Genomic DNA, 18,086 nt, shown 5'->3' with positions numbered 1-18,086 from the left:
AATTAATTTTTGTATTTTAGGGGAGGGTCTACAGTTTGTTCAGGGTCTCACTACTAGATTGTACTCGTAGTGATCTGCCTGTTTACAGCTTTCCAAGAGCTGGGATTACAGGCGCGTGCCACTACGCCCAGTCTCAATTGCCTTCTTAGCTTGCCCCGACCTCTGCGCTTGCTTGCAGGCGCTTTAATCCGTTGAGCTATTTGGCCGGTCCAAGATAGTTCTGATAGTAAAGAAGAAAACAGTTTCCACATCTGTTTCTTTAAAAAATTAGCATATCTTGGTGTTATACATAAAAGTCACTGAGTCGTTTCTTTCAAAAGATCCTTAGGTGCTAGCACACAGGAGAACCTGCTCCTGCGTCTCTGAGCTGTATGGGGGACCCATGGCCAGCGTCAGGCCAGGGGTGCGCAGGCTCAGAACTTCACACCAGCCTCTTTCTGAGGTCCCACGTAGAACTCTGATCACGCGTGGGGAGCACGCGTCCTAGGAGACGATGAGCCCACGCCACGGTTCTCAGAGCTCTGGCCCACCCATGTCGTTCAATTACCTGGTGGAAATGGAAATCTGGTCCTATGGGCCCGGATTAAGAATAAGGTCCTGAGAACCTTTTGTTCGACCTTCATACAAGTCTCTCAGTATGCCAAGACATCTCCACTTACCCTGGGAATTCTGCAGCAAGTTCAGTGTTTTCTCCTCTAGTTCTTCGAGTGTTATTGCATCGAGGGCGATCTGCTCCACTAACTGAGAGTGCTGCTCCTCTAAGTGGGGCACTTCATGACTTACTACGGTGGATAAGAGCTGGTCTTGCAAACCTTGGAATGTTACTGTGAAGTTGATCATAGTCACAAAGTTGTGCACTGATGGCAGAAAATGGGGATTGTCTATTTCTGTAGATAAGTATAACCTAAACATGAGAAAGACATCAATCGTTCAAAGACCACACAGAGGGGAAAAAGAACAAGTTTCTCTAGTAAAGCAAAATACAGTTTTCCTTGAAGTGAACGAGATTAATGTTCAGTATTATTCAGCCTTGCACACAAAGTAGGCTCTCAACTTAGCGGGTGTGAAGAGTTTGCCACTTAAGACTTCAAAAATCCAACCGTAAGTTTTGTTCACGCTATATTTGGTTTAAGCATGAGAACAGGCTGAAGAAGGCTAAGTGGAGAGACCCCGCCTTTCTCCTGGAGCGGGTGTGACGGCAGCGGGGATCTGGCAGCAGACAGACGCAGTATTTCAGCCCCGACGCCGCAGCTGCTGTGTGAACCGCCGCTCAGGGGGGTAAACAAGTCCCCCATACACTGTGTGAACTCGAGATTGGGTACCCTTGGCAATCCCACACCCTTGGCGTGGGGGCCGGCCCTCAGGAGGGAGGGCCTCCCTAGAGTGACTCAGCACAAAAAGGGGTGTGTAAAGGGGCGAGAGGGGGGCTTAAAGTTGCTCCGAGCTTCACAGTGCCACTTCCTCGGAGCACCTTGATTATTGCACCTGTGACACTTCGGAGGAGCTCGGATCTTTGCAACAGCCACCACCACCTCCTTGGAGGAGCTCTGGTCTTCTCAGTCAGCGTGGAAGGGAGGGAGAGGGGCTCGATAGAGGCCGCAACTGCTGCTCCTTCTTCTGCTCTCTCTTGTTCTCCCCACCCTGAGCTGCTGCCTTCTGCCCTGGAGCCAGCTGAGTGTGGACTGAAACCTTCACTAACTGTGAGCTAAATAAACCTTTCCTTCCTTCATTTGGGGTGTTGGGGATTTTGTAACAGAGACACCCGTGACATGGAGAGAAATGACAGAAAGGGGGTCATTTCTTCTTCAGCATCCTTTTCCACCTTTTCAGTACATGCATTTCTAATGTGGGGAGAACTGGTTGTCAACTCAGGAAAATGCAGCTTTATGAGTGACTGGGGCTCATGTGATCGCATTCCCCAGAAGAGAGGAAGGCAGGTTAGGGGTGTCCCCTGCAGAGCTGCTGTGTGTAACACCAGAGCAGCGTCCAGGAAAGAAGGGGTTTGAGGCCCTGCAGGGAGCCTTAGCAAGCTTTGTTGAACCCACTGCTTTCATGAACCTAGGGATATCAGTTTTGAGGCACCTACTTTGGAAAACATCTTATTAGCAGAAAGCAGGAGGCTAGGAGAGAGGATGCTAAGGAACAAGAACTGGTGAGAGGAGACCCTGACTATTAGGGCACAGTGCCTGGGAACACAGCAGGAACATCACATTTCCTTGGGACTCACATGTCGTGTGATGAGGTAGCTGCGTCACAGTCCTATGTGAGGTTGGCCACACCAGATTTTATGACCCCAGGTAAAATCTCTTTCTGCTCTGGATGTTGACTACAGAGCTTGTTTTTTAAAGCAACAGAAGCTGGTCCTGGCAAACACCATGTTAGGCAAGTGGCTCAAGCCAAGCTGCAACCTGGTAGGCCTAGCCTCCTGTAGAGCACCTGAGGAGCTCCCTGTGACTCAGTGGGTAAGAGCGCCTCCTCACTGTGAACCCAGGAAAGCTAGAGGGAGCTGGCCAGGGCAACCTCCTCTACCCATGAAGGAGTTCATCGGGACCAAACAGGAGGTCTTCAAGATTATGGGTCCTAGGGGCTGGGGAGATAGCTCAGTAGAATAAGCACTTGCCTGGCAAGCGCAAGGGCCTGAGTTCAATCCCCGGTTCCACCAAAAAAAGAAAAAAAAAAAAAAAAAAAAAAAAAAAAAAAAAGACAAAAAAAAAAAAAAAAAAAAGATTATGGGTCCTAAGAAACACAGACACTTGACTCAGTCTAACTGAGGGAGACATTACCTGAATTGGGAATTGTATTCAATCTCAGAATCATCAATTCTTATGAAATACTGCCCTCTTTTCTGATAGATATCCTTTTTCAAAGTTGCCTTCAAGACTGGAGAAATTGTTTCAGAGAGAATCTGGGAAAAAAAGAAATAAGAAAAACCCTAAATAAGTTGGCTTGAAGACACATTTAAATCTTATTAAGTATCTAGACATCAGTAAGAGAGAGCTGATCCAACACTGAAAGGTCACTGTCATGTATGTGTGCACGTGTGCATGTGTCTGTGTACTATATGTGGGTATGTATGTATGTATGTGTGTATAAGTGTGCATGTGTATATGTGCATGTATATGTGTATGTGTGCATAGATGTTCATTGCATGGGTGTGTTATGTGTGTACTTATGTATGCATGTGGATATAGGCATTATGCATATATACATATGTATGTGAGTATGCATGCACATGTGTACTATTCTATTGTGTGTGCATATCTTTGTATATTTATGCACGGGTACATTTATGCATATATGTGCATGTGTGCCCCTGCTTGCATGTGTACCTATGTAAGTATATACTACACACATGTATACACATGCACATACATGTGTGTTATGTGGATGTGCATGGGAACGTACCTGTATGCACATTTTTTGTGTGGAAATATGGCCTGTCACTTAAAACTTATCCTTCTGCTCGGTGTTGCCGGGAATGGGGTGCCCTTTGCCCCCAGTACCTGCAGAAGCACACTTGACCCCATCTTCATGGCACTCTCCAGCTTCTGGGGGAGCAGACTGTCTTCTGTGGAGAGCTCCTGGAGCCGGGGCCCCTCCACCTGGCGGATCCAGGTGAGTGCCTGCCTGTGTGGGTCAATCAGCAGGGGCCACTGCTGGCCGTTTCTCATCAGGATGGCGTTCTCAGTGGACCACCTCCCGAGGGGCAGCCCCTGTGTGTGCCACCTGCGGACCTGGGCACAAGCGTCAGAGCTGTTACTGCTTAGCATACTGCCGCACGGGCAAGGGTCCTACAGGGTCTCTCTCTTTAGAAAAGTAAATAATCTTTTAAGGAATAAGGAACTTGGAAGTGAAATTTTTGTTGTAACTGTCGGTGAACCTCTTGTAAAGGCAGGCCCTTCTCTGGGAGATGGCTAGGGCATTTTTTAGTTCTGGAATGGAGGAAAAAGCTTTTATTTACACCCATGAAGAAGAAGCTGTCTTGAATTCTAAATCAAAGAAAACAGAGACGTAGGTAAGAATGGTGCAGAGACTGGCATCCCTGCCGCTGTGGTGTGGACAGCCTTTGACACAGCACTTGGAGGCCAGGGTGTGAGAGAGGAATCCTTGGGCTTCGCAACCCAATTGTTCTCCTGAGGTTATGCCTTCTGTCTTTCCTAGCTATGTGTGGCTAAATACGACAGCTCAGCTTTGCTTCATGTTGGAGGTTGAGGTAAACAAGCTCCTGCACCATTTTTGTGCCTTCGCTTTGCTTTGCCCATGCCGTGTACACTATTTGCACCTTCGTGGGGCTCCGAGGGTCAGCTCCAGGAGCGTGTAGGGGTGGGCGTTCTTCTGCATCTCTATTGATCTAGTCGTCCATGCATTTCTTTAAGGGAAAACACTATAACTGGTGTGATGGACCGTAGAGTTGTGTGCTTGTAACATTAGCAGCCAGTACCAGTGTTCTTGTCCATGCATCTAACAAGTTTTACTTCTTTATTTGCTTGTTGACTTGTAGTATTTAAAAAAAATATATCCCAGATAGAGCTTTCATCTTAAAATATATATATTGTAAACAATCCTTTCCTCGTTGGCTTGTCTTTCTTTACATCCTCCAAACAACATCATTACATGAACAGGTTTAAATTTTAATGTACTTAAATTTATCACATTTTTTCCTTTATAGTTACTTTTTTAAAGTTCTCTCTCTCTCTCTCTCTCTCTCTCTCTCTCTCTCTCTCTCTTTCTCTCTCTCATATTTTTAGGGAAGTGTTCAGTGTGTTCAGGGTCTCACTACTAGATTGGACTTATAATGATCCACCTGTTTACAGCCCCCCAAGAGCTGGGATTACAGGTGCAAGCCACCATGCCCAGTCTCAGCTGCCATCACAGTGTGCCCCGGGGGCGGGGCTGGCACAGCAGGCCCCAGGATCGAACCCTCAGCGGCACTTGCAGACGCTTTAATCCACTGAGGTATTTGACCGGCCCTTTCAAAGCTGTCATCTAAAAGATTTTATTAGTACATGTTTGCAGTGCATGCATTTTACAGTCATCTTGGGGAATTGGTACATGTATATACCACAGCTAGTTCCTTTTTTAAGTGACTCTCCCTCCTCCACTTTCCTCCTCCTCTAGGTTCCTTTTGCCCTCTTCATTCTTGTTGACATTGTTAATCTCAGTTTATTTTGTGGCGTGTAGTGACCATGTTCACTGAGGTCATCAAGACCTTGTACCTGGAATGTACTATCTCCCTTTGTCCCCTGGACTTTAAAAGAATTTTTAAACCTAGGGCCAGGCACATGTTCTCCTAAATTGTGCTCTATTAATTTGTACTGCACATTTAAAAATCAAATTTAATTGCAATTAACTTTGATATGTGGTGTGAAGTAGCAGTCAGATTTCCTTTAAAAACTCACAGTTACCTGGAACCTTTATTGAAGAGCCCACCCTACCGCCACCCTGGTCTGTGCTGCACTTCAGATGTCGCTGCACACGTGGGTGGTGCTGGGCCCTGGACTCCGCTCTGCTGCTGCGGTTCCTTATCCTCGTGCTGGCATGGGCGTGATGAACAGCACACCACCCTGACTGTGTGGCTCTAAAGCAGATCTTCACGTTCCGTATCCTGATGACAGCTATTAATTAGCCTTGTCTTTCATGACTTCACTTTTTTTGGATAACTTTTGAAATCAGCTTTTCAGGACACACATCTGCTGAGATGTTGACTGGGGTCATATTGGATCAACAAATCAATTTAGAAAGAACTGGAAGCTTTAGAATATTCATCAATTCACAAATTTGGCATAACTTTTCATCTAAATTTCTTAAACTTTATCTCAGTACTTCCGTGCTTCTTTGTATAGGTTCTGCACATCTTTTGACAGGTCATTTTGATGCATGGATAAATGGTGTCAGAAAGCACTACATGCTCTTGTTGGTGGAGAAATTTTTTGTATATTGACTCGTTCTGGAAACTTTGTTAAGTTTTTATTAATTTTGATGGTATTCCTACAGATTTTTGTTTGGATTTTAAGCCACACGCCAGCCGTAGAAATGTACGTCTTCTGTCCCCCCTCCTGGCCCTGCTCTTCTCTTCTCTTGGCAGTGCACCCCTTGTCATGCATCACTTTTTAATTCTGATTTCTTCTTTGATTGATGGTTATTTAGGAATATATTTTTTCTAACTTCCAAAAATAGGGGATTTTCCAAGTATCTTTGTTTTTTGGTGGAACGGGGATTGAACTCAGGCTTTTGCACTTGCCAGGCAAGTGCTTATTCTACTGAGCCATCTCCCCGACCCCTTTCCAAGTATCTTGATGACTGACTTCTAGCTGGGCTGCGTTTTTGTCAGATGATGTTGTCAGAGTGGTCTCATGTCGCTGCCATGAGTTAAGCCTGGCTGGCAGTCTCCTGTGGTCTGGGTCATCTGTGATTGGTAGCTGCTTAGCTGCAGGGGTGGCAGCATCGTACGACCTCGAAGCCCACTGGGGTCACCTTGCTCAAATCTCCTCTGTTCTTATTTTTGCATGCTTATTCTGATTTGCAGGAAAATGTTAACATCTTTCACTGTGACTGCAGGTTTGCTTTTTCCTGTAATTCCTTAAATGAATTATGAATACTGAAGATCAGATTACCATGTAGAAATTTATTTATTTTTAAAGATTTATTTGGTACAGGGTCTTACTACGCAGCTTGGACTCATAGTGATCCTGTCTCAGCCTCCCCAGCGCTGAGATTACAGTCATGCACCATCATGCCTAATTTCAGTGGACAGCATGTGGTACTGGGGATCAAACCCAGGTCCTTGTGCTTGCCAGGCAGGTACTTAGACTGCCAAGCTATCTCCCCAGCCCCAAATACAAATTTAGAATTGTTGATATTTTCTTGTAGAATTAAACCAGTTCTTACTTTAAAGTAAGGTTACTTAATTCTGCTAGTTCTTCTCTTTGCCTCAAAGTTTATTTGTCTTATTTTTTTGTAATCTATGATAAATTTTCTCTCATTTTTTATTATGTTTGACATGTGCTCTACTGAATCACATATGACTTCTGTTCTGTTTTTTGGTTATACAATTATATAGCCTTATGATTTTAAGTTGGTGTATATAGTCCATTTACATCTAATGTAATTATTTATGTTGCTGGGTTTTAATTAGCTATCAGCAGTATAAGAACAGAAGAATAGAGAATAGAATGCTAGATTTTGTTTCTAAGATTTCATAAATTGGATGGTCCATTTAAGTAAAGTTATCAGTGAGGGAGTCACTGATAACTGAATCTATGCGGATTAAAAAAAGTAGTTGCATATTTTTAATCTTCTAAACATCAACATAAGACTTACATAAATAGATAATAAGTATCGACAGATGAACTGCTCAATCTAAGTCTATATTTTTTGGCTGTGGCTAAGAATGCTCCTTGTGGGTCTATAAGCTTGCTCATTTTATTTTATTTTATTTTTTGTGGTACCAGGGATTGAACTCAGTTGCTCATTTTATTAATGAAAGGAATTGGAGGGCTGCTTGTGTTCCCTGGGGCAGGTAGCGGGATTAGAACATGAAAGAGTATTTTGTGAATTACACTCAAAGATGAGAAACAGAAAGAGATAATTGAGACACTAGATCTATCAGTTATAAAAAATGAATTAAGTCCTGAAGTAAACTTCAATACTTTCATTTATCAAAATAATCTCAAAGAAAGATTCAAGCCAAAAACTGCATATAACCCCCAAATCCAGGCAATAATTACAGACGGCAAGTAGCAGAAATATATTCCTACCTCATTTTTCTGTGCCATCACTTCAACAAAGGAGAATTTGGAAGACAAAGAAATGTTGTTTTTAATGCAAACATCCTCCCAGGAATTCACAATGAGCTGGCGAAACTCTGGTGTGAGGACCCCACTGTAGACGATGCAGGCTGCAGACAGCAGGGAGTCGCCCAAGACCCCACCCAGCCTGCTGTCTATGTCACCGACTGCTGCCTGCCACCGCGTCTGTATACAGGATTAAAAAGTGGTTATTTGATGTAAGTCACATTATGAGACACTTTAAAAATTAATGTTCTCTGTCGGAATCCATCCTTGTTATTTATTATTATTACTAAGCTGTGTTCCCTGGGGCAGGTAGCAGGATTAGAACATGAAAGAGTATTAAAAGTTAACTATAGGCAACATTCCAAAGTAACTATTTTGAGGAGGAGTATCAGCCCTATTCTTAGGTTTGCCAAGTATTCTATTTATTAAGATAGATTTTATAGCCATTTTAATTATTTTGTAACAAAATAGAATGGCTTTAAAAATATCAATCTACTATATCATTAATGGGTTTAATTATTATGACAGTAATAATGACCAATATTCATTACCTCCTTACCCACTTCCCAGCCCCTTGACTTTGGATACCTTTGACACCTTCAGCACTGTCCATGTAAAGTCTGATTCATCTGAAGACCCATAAGCTAAGCAGCCTGCTGGAGGTGGTACCCCTGGGGATTCTGGGGACCATCCTAGGTCATGTGTGCACTTGAGGGCTCAGTGAGAGCCCTAGCTCTGGAGCCAGGATACCCCCTGGTTCTCATCCATGTGGCTTTTGGGACATCAACCCACTTCTAAAGGCCATCGTCACTCATGGATTGGTATCCTACCCTGTAAGAGTCTTCCATGATACTGATTAATTTATATCATTAAGATAAGTTAGAATTAAAAATTACCTTGAGGATTTTATAATACCTTTTAAGACACTTGAGGTATAACTAAACCAAAATTCTAGCCTACCAGGATCCAATACAGGGAAAGAAGATGGGCTAGACAAGAAACTTAAAATGAGAGAAATAAGTTGGGCCAGAAGACCGGAAGATCAAAATAAAATTTCGTTTTCCCTTCTTAGTGACACGGTCTCCCTTTGCTCCCCACCCCCAGTGTCCACATTTTGTAAACTCAGCTCAGGGGGTTTCCGTGATCCACAAGGAAGCCCAGGCACATGTTGGGAAGGTCTCCTTCAGGACTCATTACGTAACAGTGATGTTTTGGGAACACCAGAAAAAGCCTCAGATCTTATGAGTTGGTTTGCTTCTGACTTAAGACTACAGGAATAGTATTGCTGTAGTCTACATGAACAAGACTTGATGGAAGTTGGCTCATGAATGAGTTTTAACAGGTGTATGACACAGCCTTCAGGGGAGTAACACTTTGGGTCTGCTGCCTAGCAGTGGGTAATGTGGGAGATGCAAGGCCACAAGAAGCCAAGGGAAATCACAGGAAGCACAGAGAGGCTGTAGGAAACCAAGGGAAGCCGTGCCTTCTCATCCCCCAGGACAGTCAGCAGGACAGACGCACACTGCAGGCGTTTGGTGGCCAGTTTTCTCCGATTTGCTAACAGTTGTTTTTCACTAAGAACATCTTTATAGGTTGCTTGCAAAGACAGCAAATGTTCTTCAATCTGAAAGACAATTCATTATTGAGAAAAAAATCTTTCTGTTATCTTCCTACAAAAATATATCTGTTACTTATATAAATAGAGTGTAACAATTTTTGTTTCATTTCATTTCCTTTTTTTTTTTTTTTTTTTTAAGACTTTGACATTGTGAAAAATCTTCCTGGATGGATTATATCACCAGGGAAAATGCACAATGTAGAAATGATTTCGATACTGAAGTTTTTATTCTAAGATGCTATCTTCCTTCCTCAGTAGGCTTTCTTGCAGTCTTAGCATTTGAACATTTATCATTTTCTGACTTACTATTTCATGTAGGTTCTCTAAGAAAATGAGGGCTGGGGAGATAGCTCAGCAGTCTAAGTACCTGCCTAAATGAAGGCTGGGGAGAGCTCAGCAGTCTAAGCACCTGCCTGGCAAGTGCAAGGACCCAGGTTCCATGCCTCATACTGCATGCCACGCCAGCCCAGCCATGCCAGCCACCAAAACTGGGCATAGTGGAGCATGCCTATAATCCCAGCACTGGGGAGGCTGAGACAGGAAGATCACTATGAATCCAAGCTGCATAGAAGACCCTGTACAAAATAAATAAATATATGATTTTTCTTTTGTGGAACTGGGGATTGAACTCAGGCCCTTGTCCCTTGTGCTTGCCAAGCAAGTGCTTAGTCTATTGAGCCATCTCCCCAGCCCAATAAGTATATGATTAAAAAATAAAAAAAAGAAAGAGAAGATATATGAGCAGACCAGAGGAGTGAGTGTTTGAGGTTAGGATGGTTGTAAGGATGAAGCAACTGTTGAACTATCTTCAAGTTACCCATCGAAAACAGTTTCATGAATAACTCATAAAATAATTTCCTTAAATTAATGTTCATTTTAATAACAAAAGAACTTGGCAAATCCTTATTATGTAAATAATTGACTAAGGATGTGGTCTAAAGTACTGGCTTTGTCAGCAAAAGCTTCCGCAGGCTGACTCGCCTCCTTCCCATTTCCTTGCCTGCTCCTTTCCATATGTAACCCTTCAGCCACACTTGGGTCATGCCACATATCCCTAGCATCTTCAATTGTTTTATCTCTGAGATTTGCTCACACCTTTCCCTTGTGCCCAGGCTTGTACTCACAGTTTTGTAAACACTAAGTATTCCTTAAAATCTTGGTCAACCTCCTGCCTTGTCAAATCCATACTGACACACTGTTTATGACAGCTGTTTGAAGAATAATTATAAATGGTCCGAAATTATTGTCCGAGCGTCTTACAATCTTATTAACCTTCATGTTGCTGTGTTTTTTTGGAGCTTTTATTACTTTTCAAAATCTCTGAAGATGGGATGTTATAGTTTGGATCTGGACCATCTGCACACGGCTCTGTGCTGAAGGCCTGGTCGCTAATTGGCACTTCTGGAGGTGATGGACCTCTTAGGGGTAGGGTCTTGTGGGAGGAAGGTGTGTGATGCATGCGTTTAATTATACAGCCCCAGTTATAGTAGTTGTGGTTCATAATCCTCCTATTTTTAAGATGTAACTTAGTAAGAGTAAAAATCTACATTTTACTAAAATAAACCCATTGGCTATTCTTTGTATGCTTCCTTTAATTATTTAGAATTTACTCTTGGTTCACCCATAAGAATCATTCAGCTGTTTGCAAATTTATATATTGCTTTTGGTCACCTGCTGATTTTGGTCGCCTGCTATTGATTCTGTTGAGGAAACTCTTCCCTTTTTACTCCTGACCTAGTTATTTAATGTTAAAATGTAGGATCTGTCAATTAAATTGAACACATGCAATACCTATTATATGGAAGGCACTGGATTCTCTAAAGGTAATGTTTTGATGAACACTCATGTATTTCATAAGTTCTGGAACTATTTCTTTTACTCAAAGTTCCCTAGGTCTTTTTCAGAAATATTTTTATACTTGGTCCCAGACAGACAAAAAGACCTATTATAATTATTTTATTTTGTACCAGGAATTGAACTCAGGACCTTGCACTTACCAAGCAGGCACTGTGCCACTGAGGTATATCCCTAGACCTATTATCATTATTTTTATTTTATTATTATTAATTTTTGTATTTTAGGGAAGCGTCTACAGAGTATTCAGGGTCTCACTACTAGATTGGACTCTAGCAATCCTCCTGTGCACAGTCTCCCAAGAGCTGGGATTGCAGGTGTGCGCCACCACGCCCAGCCTCAGTTGCCCTCTCAGCGTGCCCCGGGGTGGGGCCGGCACTGCAGGCCTGGGGTCAAAGCTTCCTGTGCCAGCTTACGGGCGCTTTAATCCGCTGAGCTTTTTGGCCAGCCCACTAGACCTATTATTAAAAAGGAAGAAAGTATGTAGTTGATTGAGGAGGAACTTTCGCTACAAGGCCTGAAAGCACTGGAGTTCATTCTGCTGTAGGCATGCATTTTGTGCCTCAAGAGTGAGCTGAGTCTTTGCTTTAGGTTTGTCTGCCATCCTGCTGGACCCCACAAGCCCTGGACATGCATTCCTGCTGCCCCAGGGCAAGAGGCACTCACAGGCTGCCTGATGAGTCTGTGCTTCAGGTGTTAAGTAGGGTTATAACGCTCATCGCAGAGTTGGCGCAAGGTTTAAACCCACCAATCTATGTAAAATTCTAAGTACAGTCCCTGGCGTACTTCAGGTGTTCAGGAAATCGGCTGTCCTTGTTACTTGCTGTAGGGAGAAAGTGTCTCGGGCTTGCTTCACAAGCTAGGTGGCAGCCAGCCTGCACCCTCTGGCCCTGCCCATGACTTTCACATCTGCCAAGAAGGGTCTGCCATTTCGTATTTGGTGATAATTTTTTTCTTTTGAGCTCTCTACTTTTCACTGAAGCATTTTACAAATTATAGACATCTGATGTATACATATTTGCAAACCCTTTGCTCTGTGGTTTATTTTGTTTTAGAAGTTATAACATCTATTTTATCACATCTGTAGTACTAATTTTGAGAAGTTCCAAAAAGAGTCTGCTGGCACTTTAATTACAATCATACTAAACTCGTGGATTAACTTAGGGAACAGACACTTTTAGAATATTGTTTTCTAAGTGACACATTTTATTTGGTAGAGCTCTATAGTTTGTATTACAGTGATAGTACATATTTTATAAGAAAGCTTATTCCTGTATATTTTATAGTTTTGGTTGCTAATATAAATGAGATTTTTTTCCACTGTGCTTTCTACTGGGCATCTGCTTGTGAGTAGGAAAACTACAGATTACTGAATATCAATTTTGAAAGTATATATTTTAAGAAAAATCTTGTATTACTTATAGCAGTGTTTTAATTCTCTAGGTATTTAATGATTACTGTAGATTCAACATGTGTGTCCTCCCCAGATTCCTATTCTGAAACCCTACCTGCTAATATAATGGTATCAGGAGGGGGGCCTGGGATCTGATTAGATAATGAAGGTGGAACCTGCCCCCCACCCCAATAAAAAAAAATCTGTGGGGATTGAACCCAGGGCCTTGCACCTGCTAGGCAAGGACTCTGCCACTACCTCTCAGCCCTTTATTTAAAACTGTATTTTGAGACAGGGTCTAAATTGCCAAGACTTGCTGTTCTCCTGCCGCAGAGCCTCCCAAGAAGCTGGGTACAGTAGGCATGTGCCACCACACTTAGTGGCAGAGGTCTCCTGCATGGGCTTAATACCCTTATGAGAGAGTTCCCGGAAAGCTCTCTGCCCTTTGTGTCATATAAAACATCTGTGAACAAGGTGGTGGCCCTCATGAACACGGAATCTTGTGGCACCTTGATCTTGGGCTTCTAGCTTCAGAATGATGAGAAATAAATTTGTGGTATTTTAAATATGGCAGTGCAAACAGATCAAAAATTTTTTTTTCCAAATTTTTGGAAGATTTTGAGAAAGACTGGTGTTAACTCTTCCATGTTTTCTTCAGTCAGCTTAGGTTATTTGAGTATTTCAAACATTTTGTCCATGTTTCTCACGTTATCTAATTTGCTGCTATACGAATTTTCATAGCACTGTCTTAGAATTTTTAAAACATCTGTGTAAGTTAGGTAGTTGTGATAGTTAACTGTGGTGTCAATTTGAATAAGAAACACCCAGGTGGTAGGCTTGTGGGGTTCTGGGAGTGTTTGGGTGGTGGATTTACTCAAGAGTGAAGGCCTTGCCTGTGTGGGGGTGGCACCAGGCAGCAGGTTTGGAGACTGGACAGAATGAAAAGGAAAAGAGGCCTTGCTTTGGCTTCATGGGAGAGTGTCAGTCTTCGTCATGGGCTTGGGCTCGCCAGCTGCCGGCTGGCGCGCACTCCTCAGCCTCCCGGCACAGCCCCTCAGCTTGAGCGTGTGGACTCACACAGGGCTGCGCTGAGCTCCAGGCCTTCAGCTTTCAAATGTTGACTGAATGCCTTGGATCTAAGTGTGTAGTCACTCAGCCCTTCTGCACTTGTACCTCTGACTGCAGGTGACAGCGCAGCCTCGTCTGTAAATCCTCTCCAGATGTCACACATTTTGTATTAAATCTGTGCCTCCAGTGAACCCTGATGTGTAGGAGTAGTGGTGTCTCTCCTTTCCCGTGTCATTTTATTCTCATTCTCTTTCTTTTTCTTTTTTTCACTCTTTGCTTGTTTCAGAGGTTTGTTAATTTTGATGGTCCTATTAGAATATAAACTTTTGTTTTCATTGATTTTTCTCTATTGCCTTTCTAGTCTCTATTTTTGTTCTAACCTTTGTTATTTCTTACTTTTTGCTTGCTTTCAGCTTTGTCTTTTTCTATTCCTTAGTAAGGCAGAAGGTGAGGTTATTGAGCTAGATCTTTCTTTTTAAGTGGGGCTTTTACTGCTATAAGCTTCTCCCTGAGTGCTGTGTGTGTGTGCTGCATCCCATAATTTTGGGTATTTCAATTTTTCACTGAGCTCCAAGTATTTTAAAATTTTGTCATTTCTTTGACCCATTGATTGATTAAAAATGTTTTATTTTTAATTTTTATGTATTTGTAGGTTTTTCAGTGGTCACAGCAGATACTATGTATGGTATTCACTTTTAAAATATGGAGAGGGACATTCTAGCTTCATTTTAAATACTCCTTATGGCTAGTGCTACCATATTAGCACAATATGTAAAGCGTTTCTACGAGTGGAGAAGATTCTGCTGGACATCAGTGTTTGAAGTCATGATAAATGCTAGATTTATGTTTTCATAAAAAGTCTCATTAAACTTAATTCTCTAAATTTCATTTATTGTTATTTTTGGTGATATATGAACATTATTTAAAAATTACTGAAATATAGAAATATAGAAAATGAAGTATTTATATAAATTATAATAAAATAAAAGATTCTTACAGTCATACAAAAAAAATATGGAGAGGGAGCCAGCCAAATAGTGCAGTGGATTAAAGCACCTGCTTAGGCAGAGGCAATGGCTGGGGTTTGATCCCTGGTCAGTCATGCTGGCTCCGCGCACCGCCCCAGGCAGGCCCCCCACCCCCAGTGTGCTGAGACAGTGATTGAGATTGGGCGTGGTGGCAGGTGCCGGTAGTCCCAGCTCTTGGGAGGCTGAACACAGGCAGATCACTATGAGTCTGATCTACAGTGAGACCCTTTAGACCCTGTACTAAAATAAAATATGGAGAGGGCCAAGAATGCAGCTCAGAGGCACAGTACCTGCCTGACAAGCTCGAGGTAGTAAGTTTGATTCCTGGGACAAGGAAAAAAAAATCTACAGAGGCCTATTTTGTGGCCCAGTGTGTGGTCTTCCTGGAAAATGTCTCCCAAGTACATGTTCCAGAAGAAAGTGGTTCTGCTGTGGTTGTGCGGTGTGTGTGGTAGGTCTCCCCATGATCGTTGGCTTATAGTGTTCCTTGGGTCTCTCTTTACTATAGCTGTGTCACTGTTTTCCAGCACAACAGAAACTCCTGACAATAAAATTAATGAAGGAAGAAAGGCTTGTTTTGGCCGATCGTTTTAGAAGTTTCCATTCATGGTAGGCTGACTCCACTGCATTGGGCCTGAAGTGAATCTACAAAGATAGGTGAAGTACAGATTTTTAGGAACAGAGATTGATACAGGTCATCTTTGTTAAATTCAGGTTATAAAGACCTGGGAGAAATTTGTTGAAATGGTAAATTAAAATATTACTGACGCAATAGTGCCATTATTGAGTATTTTATTATACGGTAGGCACTGAGAGTTTTACGTGTAATATTTATACCATGTTATTTACCTAACCCTCACAATTAACCTCCTCACTGTCTCTACTACTATCCCTATTTTATCATTAACTACTGAGCTCTCCTGAGATCATGACTCTTCTGTGTTTGTGCTGGGGTGGAACCCAGTGTGTTATACATTTCAGGTGAGCGTTCACTACTGAGCTACGTCCTGAGCCACTAAACGTTGATTTTTCCTGGTGTAAATTTTTATAGTTCATAAAAATATTGAGAAATTAAGAAGTAAAAAATTCTTACCAGCTGCAAACCTTTTTGCTTTTCGGCCAACTTTAGTCGTGCAATTTTGAGGACATTTTGAGCTTCTGCTACTTGCATTTGTTTAGGGCTTACAACCTTAAAGAGATCATTGAAATCAGAACACTGAAATGTTAAAAACAGCAGGGTTGATGTTTAAAATTAACTTAGATTTGAGGGCTGGGGAGATAGCTCAATGCCTGGTACTGAAAAAAAAAAAATTAAGTTTGAAAGACTTTTATAGGTGTCAGTCACTAAACTTTCCTGGAATTTTTATGTGTATACAAGGGATAAAAAGTGGCTTATTATAGTCAAACATGAAAATAAAACAGTACAGCATAGTTGTCAGAGAAAATGGCATAGGAGTACTTGGGCTGTTCGTGAATTCGCATGATGTACTACTGTCTTTGGTTAAAGTGATTTCATTAGGCAACCTCTCCATAGAGGGTCACTCAAGCATTGTTAATGAAGATGACTTCTGGGACATAGACTGTCACAAATCCCCAGAGACTGGGGAGGTGTACCTTCTGGACCTCGTGGTAGTTATTCAGTGCTATAATCCACTGGCACATGGAGCAACACGCAGCAGACACCAGCGCCATCTTGGTTGGGTTGAAGTCTGGCAAGTTCAAAATTTTTTTCAACTTCACAAAAACCTATAGAGAAGAAATGTGTTGTACAAAAAAAAAGCCATTACTGGTCTGAAGTTTCCCCCAGTGTATGTTAGCATGAATGTAACTTCATTTCCTATAAGAATTCTGCTTATGTCCCAGGAACCAAGTGGCCTCAACCAGGAGGGACCTCCACAGGATCACCTGTTGCAGGAGCAGCTCTGCCATGAGAAGACGTGTGCGTGAGGAGGTGTGACGTCCCTGTGTATCTGACTATGAAGGGACCTGCTTCCGTCGTTACCCCGCAGCGGCATGTTGACAGGGCATGGTCCCTGGTAGTGACCCCAGGGCTGGTGGTCGTGGTGGCAGAGAATCACAGCATCCCATGGACCCTCCCCTGCTCAGTGGTGCCGCAGAGGGTTTCCCCTCTGCCTTTTGGGAGTCACTAGGCCGATGTCTTCTCTGCCTGGGATTTCTTGATTTTTTTATTTATTTGATGCAGGGTCTTGCTGTGCAGTTCAAACTTATAGTGATACTCCTGTCTCAGCCTTCTCAGAATGCACCTCCACATCCAGTTTTGAGGCCACCATGGCATGTGTGGGTTCCAGGGCCAGTGTGACATGTGGTAACAGGGATTGAACCTGGGTCCTTGTACTTGCCAGGCAAGTGCTTAGACCGCCAAGTTATCCCCCCAGCCCAAGCCTGGGATTTCTTCTCCCTTTCCATCCTTTATTTCCTCTCTTGTTTGGAGAACAGCAGTACTTTCCTGGATCATCCTGACAGGAGATGGTCCATTCTCAATTTGTCAGCATTGGTGGTGGTGGTGGTGGTGGAGGTGGCGTCGTTGTCGTGGTCTTCTTCTTCCTCCTCCTCCTTCTCCCTCTTCCCTCCTCCCTCCTTCTTCCTCCTCATGCTGCTTTAAGAGTGGGTCTGGCAAGGCATGTGGAGCTGGGGATTGAACCACGTCCCCTGTGCCTAACTGGGATTGCTGGAGCAGGCGCTTAAACAGCTGAGCTAACCCGCAGGGCCCGGGTGTTCTTCTTACCACTTAAAATTATGCCAGCTTTTTAGCATCCATTTAGATGAGCTATTTATTAATGTTCACTTGACATCCATTTAAACAAAACCACAGGGCCTCTTACTGCTGGGTGTCCTTCCAAGGTGCGTGTTTTATTTGCTCTGTGTATAATGTGGATGTTAGCACGAATGCTACAGCTTGCTCAGACCCAGTGCTTCTAAATAGCACAGGGAAATATTAGGACTGACTGACAACAGGCCCGCTGGTCTCCCTAGCGTGGCTCTCGCAGTGTTTCCCATGTGATAGCTCTGTTGGGACACTCCTCCAGCTTCACCATACAGTTCCACAGTTTTAGTTATTTGTTAAAGCAGCTGGTTTTTGTCACCTCCTCCTCTACATGTTGTTTTCCTTCCTGTGGGACTCTTCACCCAGCATGGCCAGCCTGTGCTCATCTAAGCCTGTGCCTGGCTCTCTTCCTCCTTGAAGGTACAGCAAATCTGCATTCTTTTTTTTTCCTTTTCAAAGTTTTATTGATAAACATATAGCAATGAGACAGTTTCAAATCAAATCGGAAGTACAGTTTCAACAAATAATACACTGCATATATTCTTCT

General features: G+C 42.8%; 1 protein-coding gene across 1 annotated transcript in view; it reads right to left on the bottom strand.

Annotated features, from left to right (window-relative positions):
- Positions 1–18,086, bottom strand: part of Dnah14 (dynein axonemal heavy chain 14) — a 394,744-nt gene that overhangs the window by 69,757 nt on the left and 306,901 nt on the right. The window contains 7 exon segments of the mRNA XM_012513730.1: positions 660–904; positions 2,784–2,905; positions 3,504–3,734; positions 7,758–7,973; positions 9,277–9,417; positions 15,848–15,943; positions 16,369–16,500. Of these exon segments, the coding sequence (XP_012369184.1) occupies positions 660–904; positions 2,784–2,905; positions 3,504–3,734; positions 7,758–7,973; positions 9,277–9,417; positions 15,848–15,943; positions 16,369–16,500 (1,183 nt within the window).

This window comes from Octodon degus, unplaced genomic scaffold (genome assembly GCF_000260255.1).
Source record: "Octodon degus isolate 3935 unplaced genomic scaffold, OctDeg1.0 scaffold00017, whole genome shotgun sequence".
NCBI lineage: Eukaryota > Metazoa > Chordata > Mammalia > Rodentia > Octodontidae > Octodon > Octodon degus.
Note: the sequence above shows the minus strand (reverse complement) of the source record. Positions and strands in the feature narration are given on the sequence as shown.